The sequence below is a fragment of the Malurus melanocephalus genome, unplaced genomic scaffold, assembly GCF_030028575.1.
Source record: "Malurus melanocephalus ecotype Western Australia unplaced genomic scaffold, MMel_1.1 scaffold_111, whole genome shotgun sequence".
NCBI lineage: Eukaryota > Metazoa > Chordata > Aves > Passeriformes > Maluridae > Malurus > Malurus melanocephalus.
The window spans coordinates 66885-89232 of record NW_026623343.1 but is presented as its reverse complement, the minus strand read 5'-3'; the positions used below and the strand labels follow the sequence as shown (position 1 = coordinate 89232).

Below are 22348 nucleotides of genomic sequence, written 5' to 3'. Positions count from 1 at the left end.
AAAACAGATTTATGAATGGAGATCTGACAACCTGACTAATCAGTTAAGGAAGACCAGTTAWTTCACACAGTTTTTCACATCTTCCTTTCCATCCAACATTAACAGAGGTGTTAACTGAAAAACCAAAATTATTTCCGTCATAAAYTGAAACATAACCAACTCCTGTAACCACAGTCTAAACCTGTTTGCTGTTAGCYGGCAATAGTCCTTCTTAAAATACTTCTGTTATCTCTATAGAAAAGTTTTATTAATTCTCAGCAGAGGTGAAGTTACATTCAATAGTTTTTCAGCATTATCTTCCCCTGACGTCAAAAAAGTAGGTCACAAACTGATAATGTGTCAGTTAGAGCCTCATATGTTTCTCAGAAATTTTAAAATACTCAAGTTTGACACTTTAAAATCTTCCACCATACCACAGCATCACAGGATAATTCAGGTTTGAGGGGACCTTTGGGGTGCTCAGGTCCAGCCCCTCCTCTGGGCACATACAACTGAGACAGGAACACTTAAAGGATGGGRATTCCACAGCTTCTCTGGGCACATCTTTCAGCTTTGAACCATGCATATGTTAACTTTTTTTCCTAATATGTAATATAAATTTCCTATGTTCTAGCTAGTGGCAGTCACATTTTTGTCCCATCTCTGTGCTCCTTTGAGAAGAGCCTGGCTCCATCCATTGTCTCTGTCTTTTTCATTCTCTCTGTAGATAGAATCCAGGTCTCTTGTTTTCTTGTTTTTGTGATTCGTGCTCTTGGTAGTGTTTTCTGGATTTCAATATGTCAGGACCTCACTTGTACTGAGGAGCTCAAAACTTGACTTATTGCTCCAGAGGTGATCTCACAAATGGTGCATCCAGGGGAATAATCCCTTTCCATAGCTACATTCACATTATTAGGGTGCGGGGTGCAGTTGGTCTCCTCTGACAGGAGTACACTCTGCTGAGCCCTCTTCACTTTAGTGTCAACCAGGAAATCCAGACTATTCTGCAAAGCTATTTTGTGTTGGGTTGACCTCCAGGCTGCATTGCTGAATGGGTTTATTCCTTCTCAGATGCAGCACTTTGCACAAGCCTTGGGTTGAACCTTGTGGGTTTCCCACAAGTCCATCAGACTGTTGCTGTCCAAAACAGCATCCCTGTGCTCCAGCGGGTCACCTATCCCTCCCCAGTTTGATTTTCTGTCKGAAAACTCATTGTTTGTGCAGACTGTCCCATTGTCAAGGTGATCATTAAGGATCTGAGCAGTCTGACACCAATATCAGTTCCTGAGGACTCCTTCTGGTGATTTGCTGTGAGTTGAGGTTTGTGTGTTGCTCACAACGTGTTGGTCCCACAGAGACCTTGGTCCTGCTGTTTTTCCACTCACTTTCATGGACTTGTCTAATCTAATAGAGGACCTTGTTCAGTACAAGACATGCACCATCCAGTGTTCTCCCACTGTTCAAAACACGGATACACATGATATGTGTCTGAAACCACAGCTGTGGTTTTTCACCCCTTGCAAGAGTCAGGAACATAGAGTTGTACATTCAGTTGGATATACTATCAGTTTTACAAAAGATCTTCCAAACAGGCTTTGTCCAATGCTGTAAGAAACTAATATTGCRTATACTACARATAAGAGCTTGCTACAAAAACTTCYRAAAACTTCTAAAAAYTTCCTTTAMGTGGTCYGTCTCTTGGGCTTCACAACCATGTGAGCTATAGGAACATCAGCTCTCAACTCTAAAGGATTTCTAGCTGGTCAGAATCTCTGAGTTCACCCACGAGAGGGCGGGATGACTCCACTAAGAAGTGAAAGCAAATTTGCTCTCCAGAGTCCCTTGAGGTGCCAAAACCAGAGTGACACAGGCAGGACAGAAATTAAAGAACATTAAATTTCTGTATGGACAATAYAATTCAGCAACAAAATTGCCTTGATGCTGTGTAGTTTAAGCTTAAAGAATCCAAACTGAATCTTCTGTAAGCTTTCTATGTTTATTTGTACATTATTATCTCTGTATTTATTTATTTCTGTGTTGAAATAAGACCTTTTTTTTGCACAAGGCAGACTGTCATTCTACTGTTCCACAAAGGTAGACTGCTTAGTGTGAAAATAGACAGTTTTAATCCAGAAATATTTTTTTAAATCTAGATTCTTTTTATGTTGCGTATCATAGCATGATTGAGGATGGAAGGCACCTCTGGAAGTTATCTAGTCAAACCCTCTGCTCAAGATTGCCTGGAATCAAGCCCTGGCAGTTTTTAGCTTCAAAATTCACCACAGAATTCCCATTTCTAATATACTTGCTTATMATCCTTTCTTGTTCATTACATGCCTAGGACYCAAACCATATTAAAAACTTATCCTGTGATAATCTTGGAAGTGAATATTCTTTCTTGCTCAGAAGCTTATGTGAAAAACTTCATTGTTTATAGCAMCAGGCTTTCCTGCTTTTACTATGCYTTAGTGTTAATATTSTCTCTGTAGGMAGAAATTATAGGAATAAATCAAAYCTCACACAGGCATGAATCCWTTTTGTGGGGTCTTCACAGAGRCAGTGAGGTCTRTCCAGAGGAATCTTTAGGAGCAGGACCCAACACTGCAAACAATCTAATGAGRCAATAACATTAGATATTCTATAATTGTGGTGAGGTGAGCAATGAGTGAACACTTGAAAATACAACTCATTAGTGAAAAACTGTCTAGTTTGCCATAGATGTTTTAATTGAATGCTGAAAAGTACCTGTGCATATATTTTATGCACATTTTTTCTACTCCAAATAGCTATCCATAAGTCTGAAGATCCATATTCAATATAAACTTATAGTAAAGGGAAAGAACTTCCTGTTCGGTAATCCCAGACTTGGTAATAATAAGTGCTCTGCAYCTAATTTTCACATTTTAAGTCCATTCTGTAACAAGTCTAAAGCTGAAAACYAAGCCTTCTCTGATAGCAAAAATTTCCTGGATTTGAAAAGCTAAAAAATTTAAAGTTTGCAGGGATATCTGTACTAGAACTTATTTTATTTATTCATGCTCCCCCAAACTAGGAGGAGATTTGGCTCTGACCTTTGCATCTAAGGTTATTTCCTATCAGAACAAAATGAAACTATACATGAGACCAAATCATGGAAAAAAAAAAAAAGGTGGATATTTCTGGTTAAAAAAAGCGGGATTTTTTCAGTAGCTTCAAGGAATGTTATCAAAAGAACATCCCGCATTTTAATATGTTAGTTCTATCTGGAGATAATAATTACAGTAACAGCAGTAAACTTTGTGTGAGATTCATTTTAATAGATACATAAAATACTTTAAAACGCATATAAAATACCTAAAAATACCTCAGTGCATTTTTTCCTTAATAATGTATATGAAATACATATATCAGTGCATTTATTTCACCTAACACTGCATTTTTTCAATGCTGTATTCATGTCAGTGTCAAAAGCGCCTTTAGTGAGGCATCCACATTAAGGAAAAATAGAGTTTCATTTTATGAGTATCCCCATTAAATAAAAAAAAAAGTGTCAGGAAAAAAAGTTAACAAAAGCATAACATTATACTTTCTAGTTGCAAAATACACATTATATTTTCTAGTCAAATTATACAAAAGGCATTTCTATTTTATCAGCTGCATTAGAAAGGTGAAGTAAACCTGCAAGGCATTCAGATATTCACAATCATAACTTTCTTTTATACAGACAACTATATATAGAAAGAGTATAGGTATATTTAGTTTCCTGTGACATGCAGAATTCTCCACACCATTTGGAATTATTTTTTTACAGAACTCTCATACCTGTAAAATCTTCCCTCATTTTTCTAGACCTCTTCCATCAAATTACCTTATTATTACTCAATTGAAGGACAGAAAAACATTCAAAAAACCCAGCCAGACTTCCAGACTGCACAATCATGTATCTTCTGAAAGGAAAATGAGTTGTGGGCTTGTAGTAGTTCCTGATAGTGCTGAAGTTTTCCTGGACTGTTYACCTGGTGTTGGCCGAGCACGAGGACCTGCGTGTCAGTGGCATTTGGCACCTCACCTGTTTCCAGAACCTAGAATTGGGTGACTGGGGGTGCACTGTGTGCTCCTCTTTCCATTTGATTGTACCTTGCTGCTTAATAATAAACTGAAGAGATTCCTGAAGATTTCCRTAAGCCCCAATTGTCTCCATTTCCAGAAGGATCACCTTTGGGCCRTTTTGAATGAGGGCATCATATAAAGCAATGTGCTGATCATAAGCATCTTCCTTAGAATGGATCAGCTGCTGTGTCAGCAGGATGATCAGCCGCCTGCTCTTCTGCATTCTCTTCTCGACTGCACTGGCTGCATCTAGCAATGCACAAGAAAATTATGAGGCCCTGATAGTTCTTTTTAAATTCTTTTGGGATTGGACACTTCATTTTCATTGCTTTGTAACCAGAAATAACATATATCTCACTTCAGTCTGGTACAGTTTATTTACTAGAAAAAAAAGCTTTACCCACTAGGCCCCCCAAAAAGAAAAAGAAAACAACAACTAACCAAAGGGGAGTGGAGAGGAGAGAAAAGCAAAAAGCCCAAAACATAAAGMTTTCATTTCAAATGTTTTCTGTGGTCGAAACATTAATATTTTCACTGCTTGTAAGAATTGTTAGGAATCTCCAGTCCAATTACCTAGGTCTAGTTTAGCAGATCTGAGTCTCTCAAACTTGATCAACAGTTTCCATGTAAAGAATCATGTTGTACCAAGTTTAATGCCTTAGAGATGAACTTGCAATACTTACCCCTGAAAACTAGACTTTTGGGTGACTTGCTTTTAAKAGGCTAATTTGCTGATGGGGTAACAGTTAATTACAGTTAATTGTCCTGAGTTATCCTGTGCTAATTTGTATGCTAATCTGTGCATTGGGTTGGCCTCCACCCTGCAGGGGTAGATGCACACTTGGAGGGTGTTTATGTTTGAATTTCCCACTGCCGTGTTAGGGAGAGCTGATCAGTGCCACTGTCACTGCAATGTTGGAGGTGTTGAACATGGGAAGCTCAAGAACCAGAGTGCTGTGGAAGAAACTCCCGGGCCAGCTTGGAAAGCTCACATCAAGATCTGGCAGCTGCTTCTCTCCATCACCTGTTGGGACATCTATGGGAGGTAGGCTGCAGATGAATGCCTGTCCAGTGAAACACTCATCCCAGTTATCAGAAGTTCTGCTGGTCTGCAGAACAAAAGCTGGAGTTGTTTTGGTGAGGACATGTGATGCTGGGCCAAAAGAAATGMGGTGGGAACCCAGCAGAGGAAATTCAATGCAACAGTTACTTAAATCAGCTGATTCACAGATGCATCAGCCAGCTCCATATGTACCCTCTTTTCCTTTGCTGGGGGCTGCCAGACCACTACAAGTGGTGTCAGTTTTTGCCATAGACAGTTTTGTGAGCTTCTGTTAGCTCCTTGTGCTGGATCTGGGAATGGTCTGGCTCAACAGCTTTTGCAGCTTTTCTTTATATTCATTTTTCCAAGACCAGGCAGCTTTTTCACAGCTTTTTAGAAGAGTAGGACATCAAAGATCTCAGCCTCTGCTCAGGGCAGATGAATGACACCTGGCCCAATGAGGATGATTTGAGAAATGTRTAACAGAAAGTGCACCAGCTTAGGCTTCACAGCTGCTGACTGACAGAGRTCTGGTCTACAGAACAACCAGAGCRCAAGATAAACAGACAAATCAGCTCTGGGGTAAAGCAGATAGCACCTAGATGACAGCAGCCATATGAGATAGTGAAGATGGTGTCTACATAGAAATTAGCACAGATTAATTAATGTGATTTCATCCTGGAAGGCAAGAAAGCAGGAATAAAGCGTACAGATTCTCTCTTGAAGTTGTGCTGGGAATTGTGCAAAGCGAAAATAGATCATGTCTGTGAAAAGAAGCTGGACTTCCTGTGACTCTAAAACCCTCATAAAAGGTTGAAAACTCATGAGTGATAACAGCAAAGGTATTTCCTCAACTCAGTTTGTGGGTTTCCCCTCTGCCTTGACTTGCTGACATGAAGCCAACTCACACGGTTTGGTTGTGGCTTTGCCCAGATAATGGCTGTGCAGTGTTGGACATTCCAAAGAGCAAGTGTGTGTTAAAAAAAGTCACACTCGGGGTCATATTTCCTGCACATTCCAAGATGATAAGAAGTCTGTGCCCCTTCCTCGTAGCTTGCTTTTCCTGGCAAGCACAGAGTKCCCTTGTGTCACCTGGCCTGAAAGAGCTGCTGAGGAGACAAGTCTCAGCAAAACGAATGTAAAGTGACCTCCTATACACATAAAAAGTACTAGAATCACAATTTGTTCCAGCTTGACAAGTCATTCAGTGCACTATCAGATCTGAAACTTACCTTCTCCAGGATATATATCTCTCCCATAAATACACAATTTATATCCACATTTATTTTCTAGAATTTCTGGCATGATTTGGTAAACGAAATATTCCACAAAGTTAGCTTCATTGGCATGGTTTTTGGGGTAGATAACATATGCATCATATATCTTCCCATCTGTAAGGCAAAACAAGAGGAAGGGGTATTGTGCAAACATGAATTAGAGCTGTCTGTGGCAAAGAGTAGGAGAGTAATCAAAATATCRGTCATTGAAATAGATCTAAGAAGTAGTTCTTACTAATCTGAATAGTGTAAATAATCTGATGCATATTTGGTGCTTTCCATGCTCAATTTTTTTGTCCTGTTTGTAGCTTTGGAGAACCTGACCTTTGTATTATGAAGGCTGTATCCCAAAGTATATGGGGTAAGATTTCAATCGGTCAATGCAKTTTAGCATGATAGCAAGATAAAACTCAGAATTTGTTATTTCAGTGATACAACAGKCTGTTAACAGGCTTTGTCTCTGAGGACAAGATATCCAATTTAAATTCTTCCCTCCTGAAGAAATTATTCATCATTCCCACAACATATCATACTCCTAAGTGAAGAAACTTAGGGAAATAGTCTTATAGTCAGAACAAAGTACAAAGCCGAATATTTATTTCATTCTTTGCTTCATTTCTCTCAATTTAGTTTTCTGTTACAGCAATTATTCTAATTGCAAATGCTTAATTTCCAGAGGAGATGGCCRTAACTTTTATTTTACTGCTGAGGTTCTTGCTCAAACTAACAATAGATCCTATGAGGAGCAGCTCACAGGATGGGATTATCTAGGCTGGAGAAGAGGAGGCTCAGGGTTGACTTTATTGCTCTYCACAACGACCTGAAAAGAAGCTGGAGCCAGGTGAGGATCAGCCTCTTCGCCTCAGGGAAGCAGCAAGAGGACAAGAGCACATAGGGCTAAACTATACCAGGGGAGGTTTAGGYYRGACATGAATAAAAYTTTTCATAGGAAAGATGATTAGACATTGGAACTGGCTGCCCAAAAAGGCAAAGTCWCTGTCCCTGGAGGTGTTTAAAGAAAGACTGTACATGGCCCTCAGTGCCYTAATCTACCTGACATGGTGGTGTTCAGTCATAGATTGGATTCAATTATCTCAGAGGTCCTCACTGATTCTGTAAATCTGTCATTTTGTGATCCTATAATAATAATGAAATGTCCATTTCCAGAGTCTGATTTACTTAATCGTAAAACATACTTAAATGGATACTGCCCTAAAAAGCATACTTCTTTCCTCTTTAAAGAGAATGCAAGTAACTAGAGCAGCTGTAGATATCTACCACACAGACATCTGTGGTAGGAGTCAGCTTCAGATGTAAAAATTGCCCATTTAGGTGTGTGCATGAAGGCCAGGTGTCTAAACGCCTGCTACAAGTAGTGGAGAGCTGGCCATTGCAGTCAGTGAATTCCAGGGTAATGCAGATTACTCTCCTGCAAATGTCACRGGCCCAGCTGAGTTGCCTAAACACAGACACCTGGTGAARCTTCCTATCATGTCCTGCCTGYTCTCCAGATSCTGCTCCAAAAKYCTACAAYAYCCATCTCTGTCATSTGTYCAGTTTTTTGRCCATCCCAAAGGATTCTAGATCCCTGTGTCTGGATCACAGCTGCAAGATCCCAGTGCTTGGTTAGTTTTTATTGTTAAGGGACCGGATTTGGTCTCTTTGAAACGTATGCTTCATCACATCATCAGGCACTGCCTGCCCTTCAGATGCCACTGCAGAGGGGTTCAGGTCTCACTCAAGTCCTCAGGGAGCACCAAGTCACCAAGTACATATTGAATTGGTAAATAAGCTGAATTCATCTCCTGGTCTCCAGGTTTCAAGTCCAAGGTGGAAACTTGCCTGYGTGCACTTTCATTTTGTGTGGCTAAATGTAGATGTCTGAATCTTGAGCTGAAATCCACTAATACAGTTAGATGGGATGTATTCCTCCAGAAATGCCTTCCACACTATTGATATCTTTCAGGCCTATAAAAACTGTATTGCTCTAACATACGCCTTTAATTTTTTAGCCATAAGGTTTGTTCCTTTGCTTTAGAGAGCACATAATAATTACAATCAATAGCACTACAAAGCAGATTTTCAAAGTCATTCAGTATTTTATGGTAAATACTTTCATTAAAAACACTACAAAACCAGGACTGTATCCCTCTTTTATGTAATTCAGTGCTACAGAACACAGGGAATAARGGAATGTAAAGCACTTCCAGGGCTATGTATGACTTCTCTTTACTAAAGGCATGAGAAAGAGAAGAATCAGGTTCAGGTGTCATATGAGTTAGCAAGCAAATAGCAAATAAATCACTTTCTCTATGATTTGTCACTTTYCTTTTTTTAAACTTTCTTTCTCAAATCTTACTTACCATCCTTGAGTGAGTAGGGCTGGAATATTTCCCGGTACAAYAGGACAATATCAGCTCGGAAAGACTGGTACAGTAAAACTGAGATTGCTATGGTGCCTAGCAGAACCAGAGATCCTGCGATCAACAGGACATTAGGAAGAGCCGCTGCAAAGTAGAGGAATATGTTGTTAGCCACAGAGAAGTTAACCCATGTGCTGGAGCTTTACCCTCATATTGTCACTTCTGCTGCAGCATTCAGGAGCTCAAAACGGTACTGACAAAGCTTTTTCCTTTCCCAGCTGGGTTACACTACACACAGAAATTCCCCTAAATTAGAAGCACATGAAGTGGTATTTAACTGATATTCACTTTGTTGAATCCAGACCTACTTATACTAAAAACCGCAGCTGACAATGTTGTTTAAGTATTTTGTAATTTTTTAAAACTGGTAATAACATGACCATTTTGTAAAACATGTAAGCCTACACATGAAAATCATGGATGTCCACAAAAGGACAAGTGGAGGCTTCTGGCATGATTGCACCAACAGGGTACAAAGAAGCATGTAATGCTTCTTTAAGTAATGAAAGTAATGAAATAATGAAAGTAATGAAGTAATGAAATCTGCAAGATAAGAACTAAGTATGCTAGACAAGCAGGAAAACAGAACATGTCCCRGTCACAAAAATAAAATAAACTATGCTGAAATCAGATGATATTCTGTCCTGCCTTTTCCTTTCAAGAGGGTCAAGGAGCATAAAATAGCAATGATGAGTAAGAAAAATTGGGAAAGAAAGGAGCCAACCACTTTAGTTGCAGTTTCCGTCATGGTAGCTCTAGAATCTGACMACCTTTACCTCAGAGATGAAGACTTATCAAGGATAGATACAGGCTAGATAAATGGAACACATTTTTTTACATTGAAGGTGGTAAGACAGCGAAACAGATTGCCCARAGAAACTGTGGATGCCRCATCCCTGGAAGYRTTCCAGARTRGCTGGGATGGGGTGGTGAGCAACTTGGTCTAGTGGAAGAGGTGCCTGAGAAATTCTGTTGAAAAGGTATGTATATTAAGAGTTTACAAGCACATTTTCCCTTTCCTGTGGTAGGATGTGAAGTAAATTTAACATGATTTTCACACTCTTCACATTTCTTTCTTTGGCATTTGAAGGGAGAAMGAAATATTAGGCTTGTGATGAAGTTTGCCTCACCAGAACTTGACGGGGGGGAACACCTCCCARTAAGATTGAAGTGGGCAAGGAAACAACCAGTTCCTCGTGTAAGTGAGTTTGGGCATTTTGTGTTTTTAACAGTGTCACATGATGCCTACAAAGGAGCTTTGTCCATGTGGACCTCTTCACATTTTATGGCTTTCTGTGTCATTTATCCTTTTTCCTGGTCACTACACACACATATAAAACAGGGAAAYCCCCTTTTACTATTTGCTGGGGATGACACAGGCATCAGAATTCAATGCTGTTTTGTACTGATGCATTTATTGAGAGTGCTCTTATCATAGCACTACAATTACTGTTGTATTAAGTTAACTAATTACTGTTGTAATAACTTAATTGCATTAAGTTTCTATAAACATCTGGAGTAGAAGCAGGTTCCAACATCAATTTTTGCAATTATGAACCAAAAAAAAATCAATGTTTCTATTTGGTTTTGCACTGATTAGACCAAGGCTGTAAACRAAGTTTGTAATGGCTCAGACAAGAGTACCACAGGGCATCTTCCTGGAAGAGCTGATTCAGTTCCCAGTAAAGCTAGCTAAGCCTCTCAATTCCCTGGAATAAATCAACAAACTTCAGCACAATGTGAGCAAGTGCCACAAGCCCCTGAGCAAGGCTGAATAGATCCTGTTGTTCCATTTGACTTTACTGCATCGTTTGGCAGCTGAGTTAATGAGTAAGCCACCTTCTATTTAAATTCAAGAGTAATGGGAATACAGAACTATCAGCTCACAAGGAATAATATTGGAGGGGCCAGAGAAAACATGTCAGAAGGCAACTTTGGAAGGAGWTCCTGACAAACTCCAGAAGAGCAGCAGTTTTTTCTGTCTTCCCTGGCTTMTAAGGTGGATGCACTTGGAGACAGTGAAGGCAGAGGTCTGGGTCTAGAGTTTGTGTCCACGTCAGTCTATCAAACATGATCCAAAAGGTTGGGTTTAGCGTTAAACATCTTTGAKGAAGAACAGAGCTGATGCTTTGGGCTGAACTCTATCTCTGCTTTGAATGACTGTGTAAAAATAAAACATTAACAGGATAGTAGCTAGCAGACACAAGTTGTGCTGTGGGAAACACTGAGAAGCAGTCACATATTTGGAAAATAAATTATTTTCTTATTAAAAACACACAAACAAAACACAAAAAAAAAGGAGTGTGGACATCTTTATTACACATTTACAAGACAAAAGACACAAGCAAATCCTACAGCATTTTTATTATTCTCAGAGACAAGCAGCATTGCTTTAGCACAAACACCACTCAGCTGTGTGAAGAATGAGTGAAGAAAACTAAAGCAGAGCACAGCCACTTCTGGTCATAGCATTGCTGACACCAACAGTGCTGAGGAGCAGAAGCAGACACCTTGTCAACAGCAGCAACAAGAACAAGGGCACAGATASATCCATACAAAAAGGGCAGCTGTGAAAGTGGGTGCACAGTCAAGAGCTTTCATGAACATTTACTGAAGACCTATGAATAAAAAAAAATAAGATTTGTCCATAACAGAAATCAGATTCAATGATTCATGGGATGAATACAGAATATATTTATGTTACATGTTTTTCTTCATCTACTCTGTAATTTGGGGCCAATAAGGGACCTGAATTATTGAAGTAGAGTGAGAAGAAACTGTTACTCAGTTTCCTTCCCTCTCATTGCAAGGACTCAGGTACTTCAGCGCAGAGCTGAAAGTGATCATGCGCTGAAAATGCGCTTCCAAAGTGATGCTACACTYAAACCCACCTATCCAACGAAAACAWCTCCTGTCACCTTCCTGCTGGRTGCTATTCTGCTGTTAAAATTCAYCCACATCCCTTCTAGTCTAGGCTTTGATGCCTTTGATCCTGTAGAAAGTCATGAGCAGTTGAGAATAAGGCAGGACATGGATCTGTGAACATTCTGTGATCACAGTACACTTGATTTTGCTCTTTCCATCATGCTCTTATAGAAAATTAATCCCTTTTAAAGGCCCTGACATTTCTTCTCAAAGTCCTTAAGAAAATAGAGTGGGTTTAGATTTGATATTAGGAAGAAATTCTTTTCTCAGAGAGTGGTGAGACACTGGAAGACGTTGCTCAGAGCAACTGTGGATGACCCATCCCTGGTAGTGTTCAAGGCCAGGTTGGATGGGGCTCTGAGCAACCTGTTCTAGTGGAAGGTGTCCTTGCCCATGGCAGGGAACTGGGAACTGGATGATCTTTATGGACCCTTCCAACCCAAACTATTCTATGATTCTATGATTCTATGATTCTATGATTCTATGATTCTATGATTCTATGATTCTATGATTCTATGATTCTTGGTTCAGCATATCTTAAGGGACAAAAAACAAAACCACTGACCACAGCTTCTTCTTGTGCCCTCACACACAAAAAATCTTTTTTTTTTTTGCCATAGGAATCTGATTCAGAGGTGTTGACAACAGTGCTTAGGGATCTGGCTATCCCTATTAAAAAAAAGAAAATTCCCCTATGAGCTAAGGAACATCCCAGTCCCCATGATTTATTACCTTGGATTTTCCTTCTCTTTGAAGTACTACTAGGGCCACGAATTTAAAAACAAAACCAAGGGAAAGCCTTTAAAATGCTGCTCACATCTCTGTGTGGCACAGAGTGATCACAGTGGAGTCAGACAAGATAAAGAGAGATTTTGAGACTGTGTGTCACACCACTTGACATATAGTCAAAAAAAAGGCACTACACTGTGGTAAGGAAGGCAAGCAAACTGGCAAACCAGCAGCTGAAACTCTTATTTTTAAAGTTTGCCTATTTTCTGCCATGGTTTTACACTACAAACAGTAATTTGATTTGCCACAGTGGATAAATATCCTAGAAACAGAACATTCTTATCACAGGGCTGATACAGTCACGCTCTGCATATTTCATCTCTCTCTGGTACCATTTGAGTAATGTCCCCCTCTGTCCCCAACTGAATTTCCCCCAAGGACTCAGCCACAAGAATTTTGTCACTGGCTTGAACATGTAGGGAAGAAGCAGGCTGGGTTTGCTCGTTATTAACTGAAACTTTCTTACTATCTAAAACCAATAATAAATTCATCATCATATTTCAAACTGAGTGCAAAGTGTAAAGAATCAAAATGAAAAATCCTACCCTTGGCTTGTGCTCTGAGTTGCAGTGTCACTGTGACTCTTGTGTTGTACATTGTGTTYAATGCTATACACGTGAAATTTGACTGCAGATCCTCCTTTTTTATTTCAGTTATATTCAAAGTGGTCTCTTCATAGTACACGTGCTCATGTCCTTCGAAACTGCTAGAAAGAGAGAGAGCTGGTACCACTGGTTTTAATGGTTAGGCATAGTTTGCATGGAAAAAAAGATTATTCTTTGTTATGTGCACTTACAAATGAGTTTCTTCACGAAATCTTGAACAAGCAAGGCTTTTCACTGGGATGTTATCCACATCCCATCTGACAGCAGCCAGTGGCTGTTTCTTAATCCCCAGGCGGGCCTGACATTTCAGAGACAAAGCAGCACCTAATCAAGATACAAAGAAATGTAAACATTCCTTCATGAGAAACATGATTTTATTTTCCTCATAACATCTTTTTCTATGAATCTTCATACAACTTGTGAGTTTTGTCATAATAATTTTGACGTTTTTCTGAACTACTGCTGACAAAATGATACATAGACAMGACAAAAACAAATAGTAACATGAATATTTTAACAAATGATCTAATAACACACCAAGGATTACAAAAGGATTTATTTATACTTATTGGGAYAAAGACAATGTACCCTTTACTTGTGATGCCTTACATTTCTAATCAGCTATTGAGGGGCATGGAAAGGATATGCTGGTTGACACACAAATGTACATAGAAATAACCTAATTAAATTTCAGTATATATCATTTTACATATATTTTGTGTGCAGCCTTATCTTGGATTTTATTCAAGCTGGACAAAAGTAAAGTAAACCAGTCCAAGAAAAACTAAAACAGGAAATTACTTATTTCATATTTCCCATTAGGAAATATTTATTCCAAAGTAAGTGTCATCATCGCACTGAAAAAAAAGTATAATTAAAACATGGTAAATTGTTTCCAATCTGTCAATCTTCATCTAAGCAGGTCTTACATAAGATTATCAAATCTTATGGTTAGATCATGAATTAGTGTTAGGGAGCATGGAGAAATCCCTTCATTTTTGCAAACAGGAGACAATAGAATGAATACAGCAAGTGGGTTTTAAATGTGAATTAGCTCCATGTAAGCAGTGCTGGATTACTTATTGTCCCAGAGCAATAGGCAGAGTCTATGGAGCACTAGACACTGCCCATCTTACTAGAGAAAGCTTGTCCTGGAGCAGAAACCATCTAATTTCTGAGTGATGGAACAACGGAGGGAAAGAGGTAAAAAAGGACGGGAATGCCAGTCAACACGGCAAGACTCTGTGCCCCAGCACACAGCACAGAGAGGGCTGTGACCCCTGCAGTACCTGCCACCAGAGCAGTGCTGCTGTAGGACAGAGATTGGAGTGGCAATTACAATCCCTTCTCCCACTTGCCTGCTTCACCCCACTCTCCCTGGGAARCAGGCATCCTGGATTACCTGTTCAGGTTTCAGCTGGCTTCTGTTTCTTGCTGGAGAGTTTTGCCTTTATCTACCGACTACAGAAAAGCCCCAGATAACTCTCACTCCTACCAGCAACACCTTGTCCTGATGGTGCAGGCTACCCAGGATGAATCTGAATCCCTGAGAACATCCACAACCCTAAACAGAAGCAGCCAGGAGCAAGCTCTGCATCCTGGGCTGTCCAGCCAGCTACGTCTGAGTTCACTGCTYGGCCCTGTCCTTCAGCCTCCCAGAACCTTCCCAGCAGACTGCTCTGATCACTGCTGGCCAAAATGTGTATCAGATGGACAGTGCTCCTCAGCTTCAGGGCCAGCAACCAGTTCCTTGCTTCTCTTCATTCCTTAACAGAGACGTAGGCACTRTCTCCACATGGGAACTGAAAGTAGCAAGGAGTAGCCACAGGAATAGTCCATCTTTGCCTCTTAGAGGTGCCATCAAGCAATTTCAAGAGTTTTAGCTAAAGCCCTCTTTGAGGTGGCTGGAAGCTGTCRCCTCTCAGCTGAGATGTAATGATTCACTCTGTAAATAATCCTAGTCACTCCCAGTGAGAGTAGAACAGGTTATTTAAATCTCCTTGAACCTCTTAATACCTAAATAACCCATCAGATATATCTAACTTCACACTGCTGTGCCTGGAGTGAATTAAATCTGGTAAACATTACGGTGCAAGACTGTGATGAAGAACTCATTACATTTTCTTGAATATACYGGTGTTTGCTAGACCACCACAAAATGTTAATTTAAAAACAATTTAAAATCTCTACTCACCAAGCTCCGCTTCTATTACCTCTTTATTCTTTGGAAATATGATTTGAGGTGGTAGAGGTGAGTATTTTACTTCAGAAATKAAAGAAGAAAAGAAAGCACATATTAGAAAGTTGTGCAAATGCATTTTATAAGATAAGGTTTGTAATCTRTACAGTTAGTATTTCATTATCACAAAACGAAATTGCAAGCTAACGTCTCTCATACCTATTGGGATCACCTAGTTCTATTCCTACAATAAAATGTCCCTGGGGAGTATGTATATTTTAAAAGTTTTTTCTTCCCTTGTATTTAATTTTTACCTTTCTACATAGAGAACCAGGGACAAAAATAATTTCTGAAGTACTGTTTTAGCTGCTGAGTGGGGGAAAAAGCAAATGCAGTTATAGGCTTGTGTTTTCTCAGCTGTTTGGGGTTTTTTAAAGAGGCATTTGAGAAATTACTCATATCCGTAATATGAAATAGCTAATATTTCATATAGAATATTTCAGGTTTTATGCTGTTTCTGAACTCCAAACACATTGTTTGCTACCCTTTTTCTTATTAAACTTTTCCATCTCAAGTCACCTCTGTGAAACCTGTATTTTCCTAGAAAATCTGCAGGAATACATTTCAGTTCCTGCTTCCCAGACTGGCTGGATATGATGGAAGTCAGGAGAGAGTCAGTACCTTCCCAGCAGAATGGCTATGCTACRTCTTAGCTGCCAGCATTCAGAGGCAGAAAGTCCTCTGGGTCTTGGATACYGTGGATGTGCAAGGCAACAGGAATGTATGTCACAATTCTCCATTATTAATAAAACATAACAGCTCCACTCATCAGCATACTGATTTTAAGGTCTGATAAAAACTCAAGAAGTTGTCATTAAGTACTTTGAATTTAGCAAAACCTGGAGCAGGCATGCCAAACCCAGCCCAGATTTCACAAGTTATGTTGCAATCTCTTCTTTCTGCAAGGATTTCAGAAGAAAGTCAGATTAACTTCAAARTCTGCCTGGATGTAACAAAGGCTTTTGTAAACTGGAATGCCTTTGGGCCAGATAAAATTCAGAAATTTTCTTTATAACCCAGGCAGAACAATATGCGAGACCAGCTAGAGAAGTTTTGATGGAAGAACATTCAAACAAAAATTGTTAGGCAGAGAAATATCATATAGAGCATTATTACTATCATGTAGAGCAACAGGTTGAAAAGGAGGAAAAGTACAACGTTTCCAAGACAGACTGAACTAGGTCTCTGCTCAACTCTGCCTTCTGTCCAGCTCAGAATTATCAGAACAAGCTCTGCTGCTGAGGTCTGGACACAGCAGCAGAAACTGTAGTCAAGGCTCCAAAACTGTGTTCTGCCCACAATCTGTGTGCCTTCCCAGAGCTAAAGGGCCTGATGTCAGTCTGCAAATGAACATTGCTTTTCTTTAAAAAAGAACAGACAAACAAMACAAGCACACAAGCCTAACTCAAATACTCCACCACCCTCCCAAGACATAGTCTTTCTGACGATTCTACTGATCTGRTTGCAGAAGTGAAGATGCATTTTGAAGTTTTGCAAGTTGATGCAATCTGAAACTGTCGATTGCTGCATGTCCTTCCCTTGACCACCAGACAAATACAAAGCCTCCCTGAGGAGACTGCATCCTACAGGCACCCCAAAGTCCACACATCTCAGTCATACTGACAATGTTCAAAATGACAGACACAGCAATCACTGAGCTCCACTCTTTTCCTGTTTCTGGATATATCTTGTTCATTTTGTCTCACTCAAGACAGATCCAAAAGTCTTTTTCAGTCCTACTATCAAATAAATAGTTGAGATGGACCAAGCAGAATTAAGTTTTAGGCCATCAACACAAGATTGATCTAATGATCCCCAGACAGTCTTTTAGCTATAAATCCTGCTGCTCTCAAATGGAAAGCAGAGGATTGTGGCATCCCACTGAGGAGATCCTTCATCCYAGAAATAAGTGCTACCAGTGAACTCTACTAACCACAGTACCTATTCAGAGTCATCATAAAATCTTTAACAAAAAAAATAAATATGACCAGGTCTGACTTTACCCCATCTTGTTCTGTTTGGATGGCACAAAACTCATCAAATAAAGCTGATCTAAATCTTAATTAAGATGATAAAACCAACCAACCAAAACTGTTTTTCCCTTTAATGTACAAAAGGAGTTTCCATTGCTCTAAATTGACAATAGATTTTTTATCTTAGCAAGCTATGGAATTACTGCCTTACCCTCACTTATGAAAATTCTTGTTGCTGATACATTAAACACATTTCCTTTATGGGTATAAATAAATTGACAAGTGTAGTAACCATCATCCTCCTTTCTTGGGTTCTCAATATAAATATATTTTTCTTTCTTGAAGAACCTCTGTCCCTGAAGGGGTTTGCAGTCCTGGAAAAGAAAAAATTATTTGGCTGCAAATAGCTTYTCACAGTGCTCTGACCTACGCTGGCACTATCAGGGTTTTATTTACCTTATACCACTGGACAATAGTAGCATTCTTATAGTTATCAATGGTAGGACAAACAATTTTTCCTCTTCCAGTGTCATTTGGGTAACGAATCCGATTTGGGAAACATTCTCCTGGCTTGTATGAATGCACTTGCACACTCACGTTGTATGACTTYGTGCGATTATTTGAACTTTAAAAATGGAATAAAGGTATGTCAGTGATTGCATTTTTATATAAATATATTAATATTTATAAAAAATGTGAGTCATTCTATAAACATGTGGATTACTGTATTTCAGTCATAGATTGATTTTAGTAATCTGTCATAAATGTAGAAGTTGCAGGRTGAAAACTAATAAAAACATGAAAAAAGGCATCATTTACAAATAATAATAATTAGAATATATTGTTAAAAGATTTATTCTTGCCAGTCTTACATCTTCCACTTTCCATGTGGCACTTACAAATGTGTTACACAAGTGTAGTTTCCAGAATCCTCTCTGGAAGTTGGCAGGAACCAAAGAAATCGTTCTGTGGAAAATACCCGTGATCCCTCCTCTTCTGCAGGAATTATTTTGTTCGTATCCATGCGATACCAGGTGACTTTCACTGATGAACTCCATTTGGGACATTTTACAACTAAAGCCTCACCTTCCATAGGATCAACTGAAAATGAACAAAAGATGAAGATCTCAGATAATTTAAACCTTTGTGCATTACACTTGGCATTCCTGGATCAGAAGGCCAGTTGTGTCCCTCTAACTTCCTTGAACTTTCAAAGATGATGCACAGCAAACTTATTTTCACTAGATTGTTTTTCAATAAACATTTTTATTATCTTGAGTTATGGAGCTATTTCTTTCCAAAACCAGTAATTAATGGAGGGAGCGAGGGGCAGAAAAACCCAAATAAGCAAACAAACAAATCCCTTGATTCTAAGAAGGCRCACAAAAAATAAGAGGATCTAATTGAAAAAATAGTGATTTGTTAAAATGAGGTTCTTTGCCTAAAATACTGTTTTTATTCAAAAGACAAAACACAAAGAAAAATATTGGCTTTAATGCAGTTATCTTTCCTCACCTCAGTATGAATGAATAAATGAATATTTATTTATACAATAGATAAGTGATTTTGCTCTGCCTTTTAATACAAAAAAAAGGAAATGGATTGTTTTGTCATGGAAGAAAAAAATCATAGAAGGAGGAAGTCTATAGATTAGATCCATAGGAAAAAAATACTAAAATATAAACACAACAGAACATCTTCTCTCTGAACTTCATGGAAATGGGGGGTGAAAAACATGAAAGCAATCTAACAGTCTGAAAGGAAGGATCTGATGAGAAGGTGGAAGCCGGTAAGAAGCCAGAAATAATTAAGAGACAAATAAGAAGCTTAGGAAAAGAAACACATACTCACACATAAGAAAAGTTGGGAGCAAGACACTGAATTTTAAATCTTTTTTTTTAACTGAGTATTCTTCTAATTTTGAATACTGAAACTGGTCCAGAGAAAATTGAATCAAAACAATTTTGACAAATAYTTAAGTGCTCAGGTACCTGAATAGTGAACTTCCTACTGAAAACAGAAAAACTACTCTGAAAGTTAAAATTAATTTTGAGATGAGAAAGATGAGAGTATGAGCAAAGGTGGTGGCAGGACAAAGATGGAGATTGGCAGAGGAACTGCAGTAGGTGAGGGAGCATGAAAATTAGAGCAGATAACCAAACAGCTAACCCAAATAGAGAGTGCCTATCAAAAGTGACACTTTGCAGTAGTGTTGAGCCAGTGGCTTTAGTCACGTAGGTGCACAAATCAAGAGGTGAATCCTTCTACATGAACAACACTTGTGGTCTGGCTCTTTCTAAAGAAGTGAGATTATAATTTTACTTACTAATTTGGGCACCTAAATTAGCCACATGAGGTATGAGTAACTCCAACCCCATCATTTTAACAGCTTTCCCTCCCACAAGCCTTGCACAGACAGAGGGACATATCTGGGTGACAGAAAAGGCAGCATTGCCCCATCAAAGGAAAGGAACACAYTGGAAATACAGCTTTTTTGGAGGGTAATAGTGAAGAGAGGGAAGATATAGAAAAAGAAGTGTCTTCTAAACTCAATGACATCAGTGARAATCACCTTGGAAAATATTCAACAGAATTTGGCATCTTAATAAATCTAATTTTCTTGAATCTTAGCAGTCCTATTGACAATATGAAGAAGTATTTAGAGATCAAATCTTACAGAATTTTTCAAAGACACATCCCAGCCAGAGAAGAGAAGTACATGAGCTGTGCAACACTGTGCCCTGGTCAGCATTATGGAGCTGGCCCTTCAAGAAAGAGTTCGCTGTTCTGAATGTCCCCCGTGTGCAGGGAAAAATCATTGTTACATTGCATTTTTCRGTTAACATCCCCCCAAATCCAAGAGATCAAAGACCATTTTTATTGAGATCAGCACCCCTTTACACCCCTGATTCAGCAGGGTGCATACACACATGTGCTGCTCAGTGAAACTGCAGCATGCTCTTGGAGATTGCACCCAGCTGGGACCTGGAGCATCAGCCACTCTCAAATTCTCTCAAAAAGACCCTTTTCTTTCTGCTTGCAGAGGTGCCAAGCGGCAGGAGTAGAACCCAGACTTGATGTCATAGCAATGGACAGTACTTGGTGCATTTTAGCACACCGAGAAAACAGATTAMAAGTTAGTTTTTAAGTTGTGATTTCTGGCTTGAGCTGAAATCACAAATTTTAGGCTTAAAAATAAGACCACAAATTTGGAAACAGCCCACACATTTCTACAGAACAAACCTTATCAGAAATTATTTTTAAAATGAGACTTACATGTTTCAGATGTCATGGAAACCGAGAGCAAGGCAGATAAGAGGATCAAATCTATGCACCCCATCATATTTCTAAACTAAGAAGAAAAACGTATCTTAGAATATATTCTGAGTGCACCAGTACTGCTGATGTACATCAGAAAAATGAACAAGAAATGGTATCATGCAGTGATAAATTGCATCCTGTGCAGTTTTGCAGCTTTGAGGTGATGATATTTGTTCTCTCATCTTTGAAACTACGGTTATTACTTACTTTAGTGAGAGCCAGGCTATTACTCTGCTGTGGTTCTCCTCAGGCAGGAACTTGTTTTAGCTTGGTTCCTTTTTTTTTTTTTTCTTTAAGGAAGATAAACATATTCTCTTCATAGTCAAGTGCAGAAAAACTATACCTAAACTCAGCAAAGAACAGATCCTGGGTTTGAAAACATACACCCTGGTTTTGAATTAAGGTTACATCCAATTGCTTAGCTGCACAATACTTTTCTGTCTTTTTATGAAAGGAGAGTTACCTTCAGTGACAGCTTCTCTAGGCAGATGTTTAGCAGTGTGATCAAAACCTGGTTGTCACAGCAGTGCTAAGCTGAAGGAAAACAAAAAAATGGACTGGAAATGTTGGCAAAGGAGTATAAATTGTACTCTTAAGTACAGAAGTAAGGCAGATCCTGTATGCCACTGATGTTTTCATTTGTGTCTAACTGATATGCACTTGCTGTAATTCACAGCTCGTGCTGTGGCTCTCCAGCAAACCCTTTGGTTTAAAAAAACTGACCATTTGGTCATGGGTATTAAATTGACCTAATCCAGGAATATCTCAGGAGACAGCAGGCATGCAATCCAGCTATACTACACAGCTGAAAGTATTCTACTTACCATCAAAAAGCCTTGAATGCAGTTTTTCACCACAAATCACAGAGCAGTGGGTTCTGTTATCGTGTATGAGTAAGCAGCAGACACACRGTACTGCAGACACCAGACAAGTTTTGAAGAGAAATCAAGTCAGAAAGGAATTATAATTTATCTTGAAGATAATGAGCACAAGAGGAGTAGTGGAAAACAGGCAAGAAATGTAAGTACTGTCGTCACACTTACTGCAAGGAATTTTTATTTCAGTGCCAAAAACTTCCAGACTAAATAAACATTGAGAAGCTTTATCAAGACCTGTGTTTTTTGCCAAGTCTGAAATTCAGTGCAAACTCAGATTTGAGCTTTCAGAAATATCATCAGCTTTTTCTTGATATGGAAAGTTTCTTATTTTAGAAGGTTTAATAATATCCAGAGCGTTACTCTTACACTCTGAAAAAAACAATAAAACTTAGTGGCAGAAGAGCAAAGCGTGAGAATTTTGTTGTAGGGATCATGCAGGAATATTCACAAATCACAGGAAAGATGAGGTTTAAACCAATAAAAGCAGCTTTTCAGCATTAATGTCACAGCAYAGTTGATGCCACGCCTTTTCCAGGAAGTGAGTGACCAGTCAGGAGTTCCAAGAAACATTATATGTGAGGAGCTACTCGCTTTCATTATTGCTGGAGAAAAGCRCCACTCACAAGCTCAAGTCTATTGACTTCTTTAACCTTATGGAAACCTTAGGCCAGGGGAACAGGTTTCTAGGTACTTTTCAACACAAACATCAAGAGTTTTGCCCTGGAAGGAATGAACCAGGTAGTCCAGAAAAGGATTCATTAGTGCCCAGGGACTAGACAGACCCTTAGGAGAGAAAGATCAGCCTCAA

At 39.1% G+C, this 22348-nt stretch overlaps 1 protein-coding gene across 4 annotated transcripts; it reads right to left on the bottom strand.

Moving 5' to 3' along the window:
* Nucleotides 1-3144: 3144 nt before the first annotated feature.
* On the bottom strand, nucleotides 3145-21705 carry IL1RL1 (interleukin 1 receptor like 1). 4 transcript variants are annotated; one of them, XM_057369461.1, is given in 12 exon segments: nucleotides 3145-4317; nucleotides 6343-6501; nucleotides 8751-8894; nucleotides 13070-13230; nucleotides 13321-13453; nucleotides 15324-15392; nucleotides 17553-17715; nucleotides 17798-17966; nucleotides 18241-18442; nucleotides 20618-20693; nucleotides 20870-21196; nucleotides 21487-21705. In XM_057369461.1, coding segments are annotated over 10 exon segments (1767 nt in total). In that variant the 5' UTR covers nucleotides 20685-20693; nucleotides 20870-21196; nucleotides 21487-21705; the 3' UTR covers nucleotides 3145-3817.
* Between the last annotated feature and the right edge of the window lie 643 nt (nucleotides 21706-22348).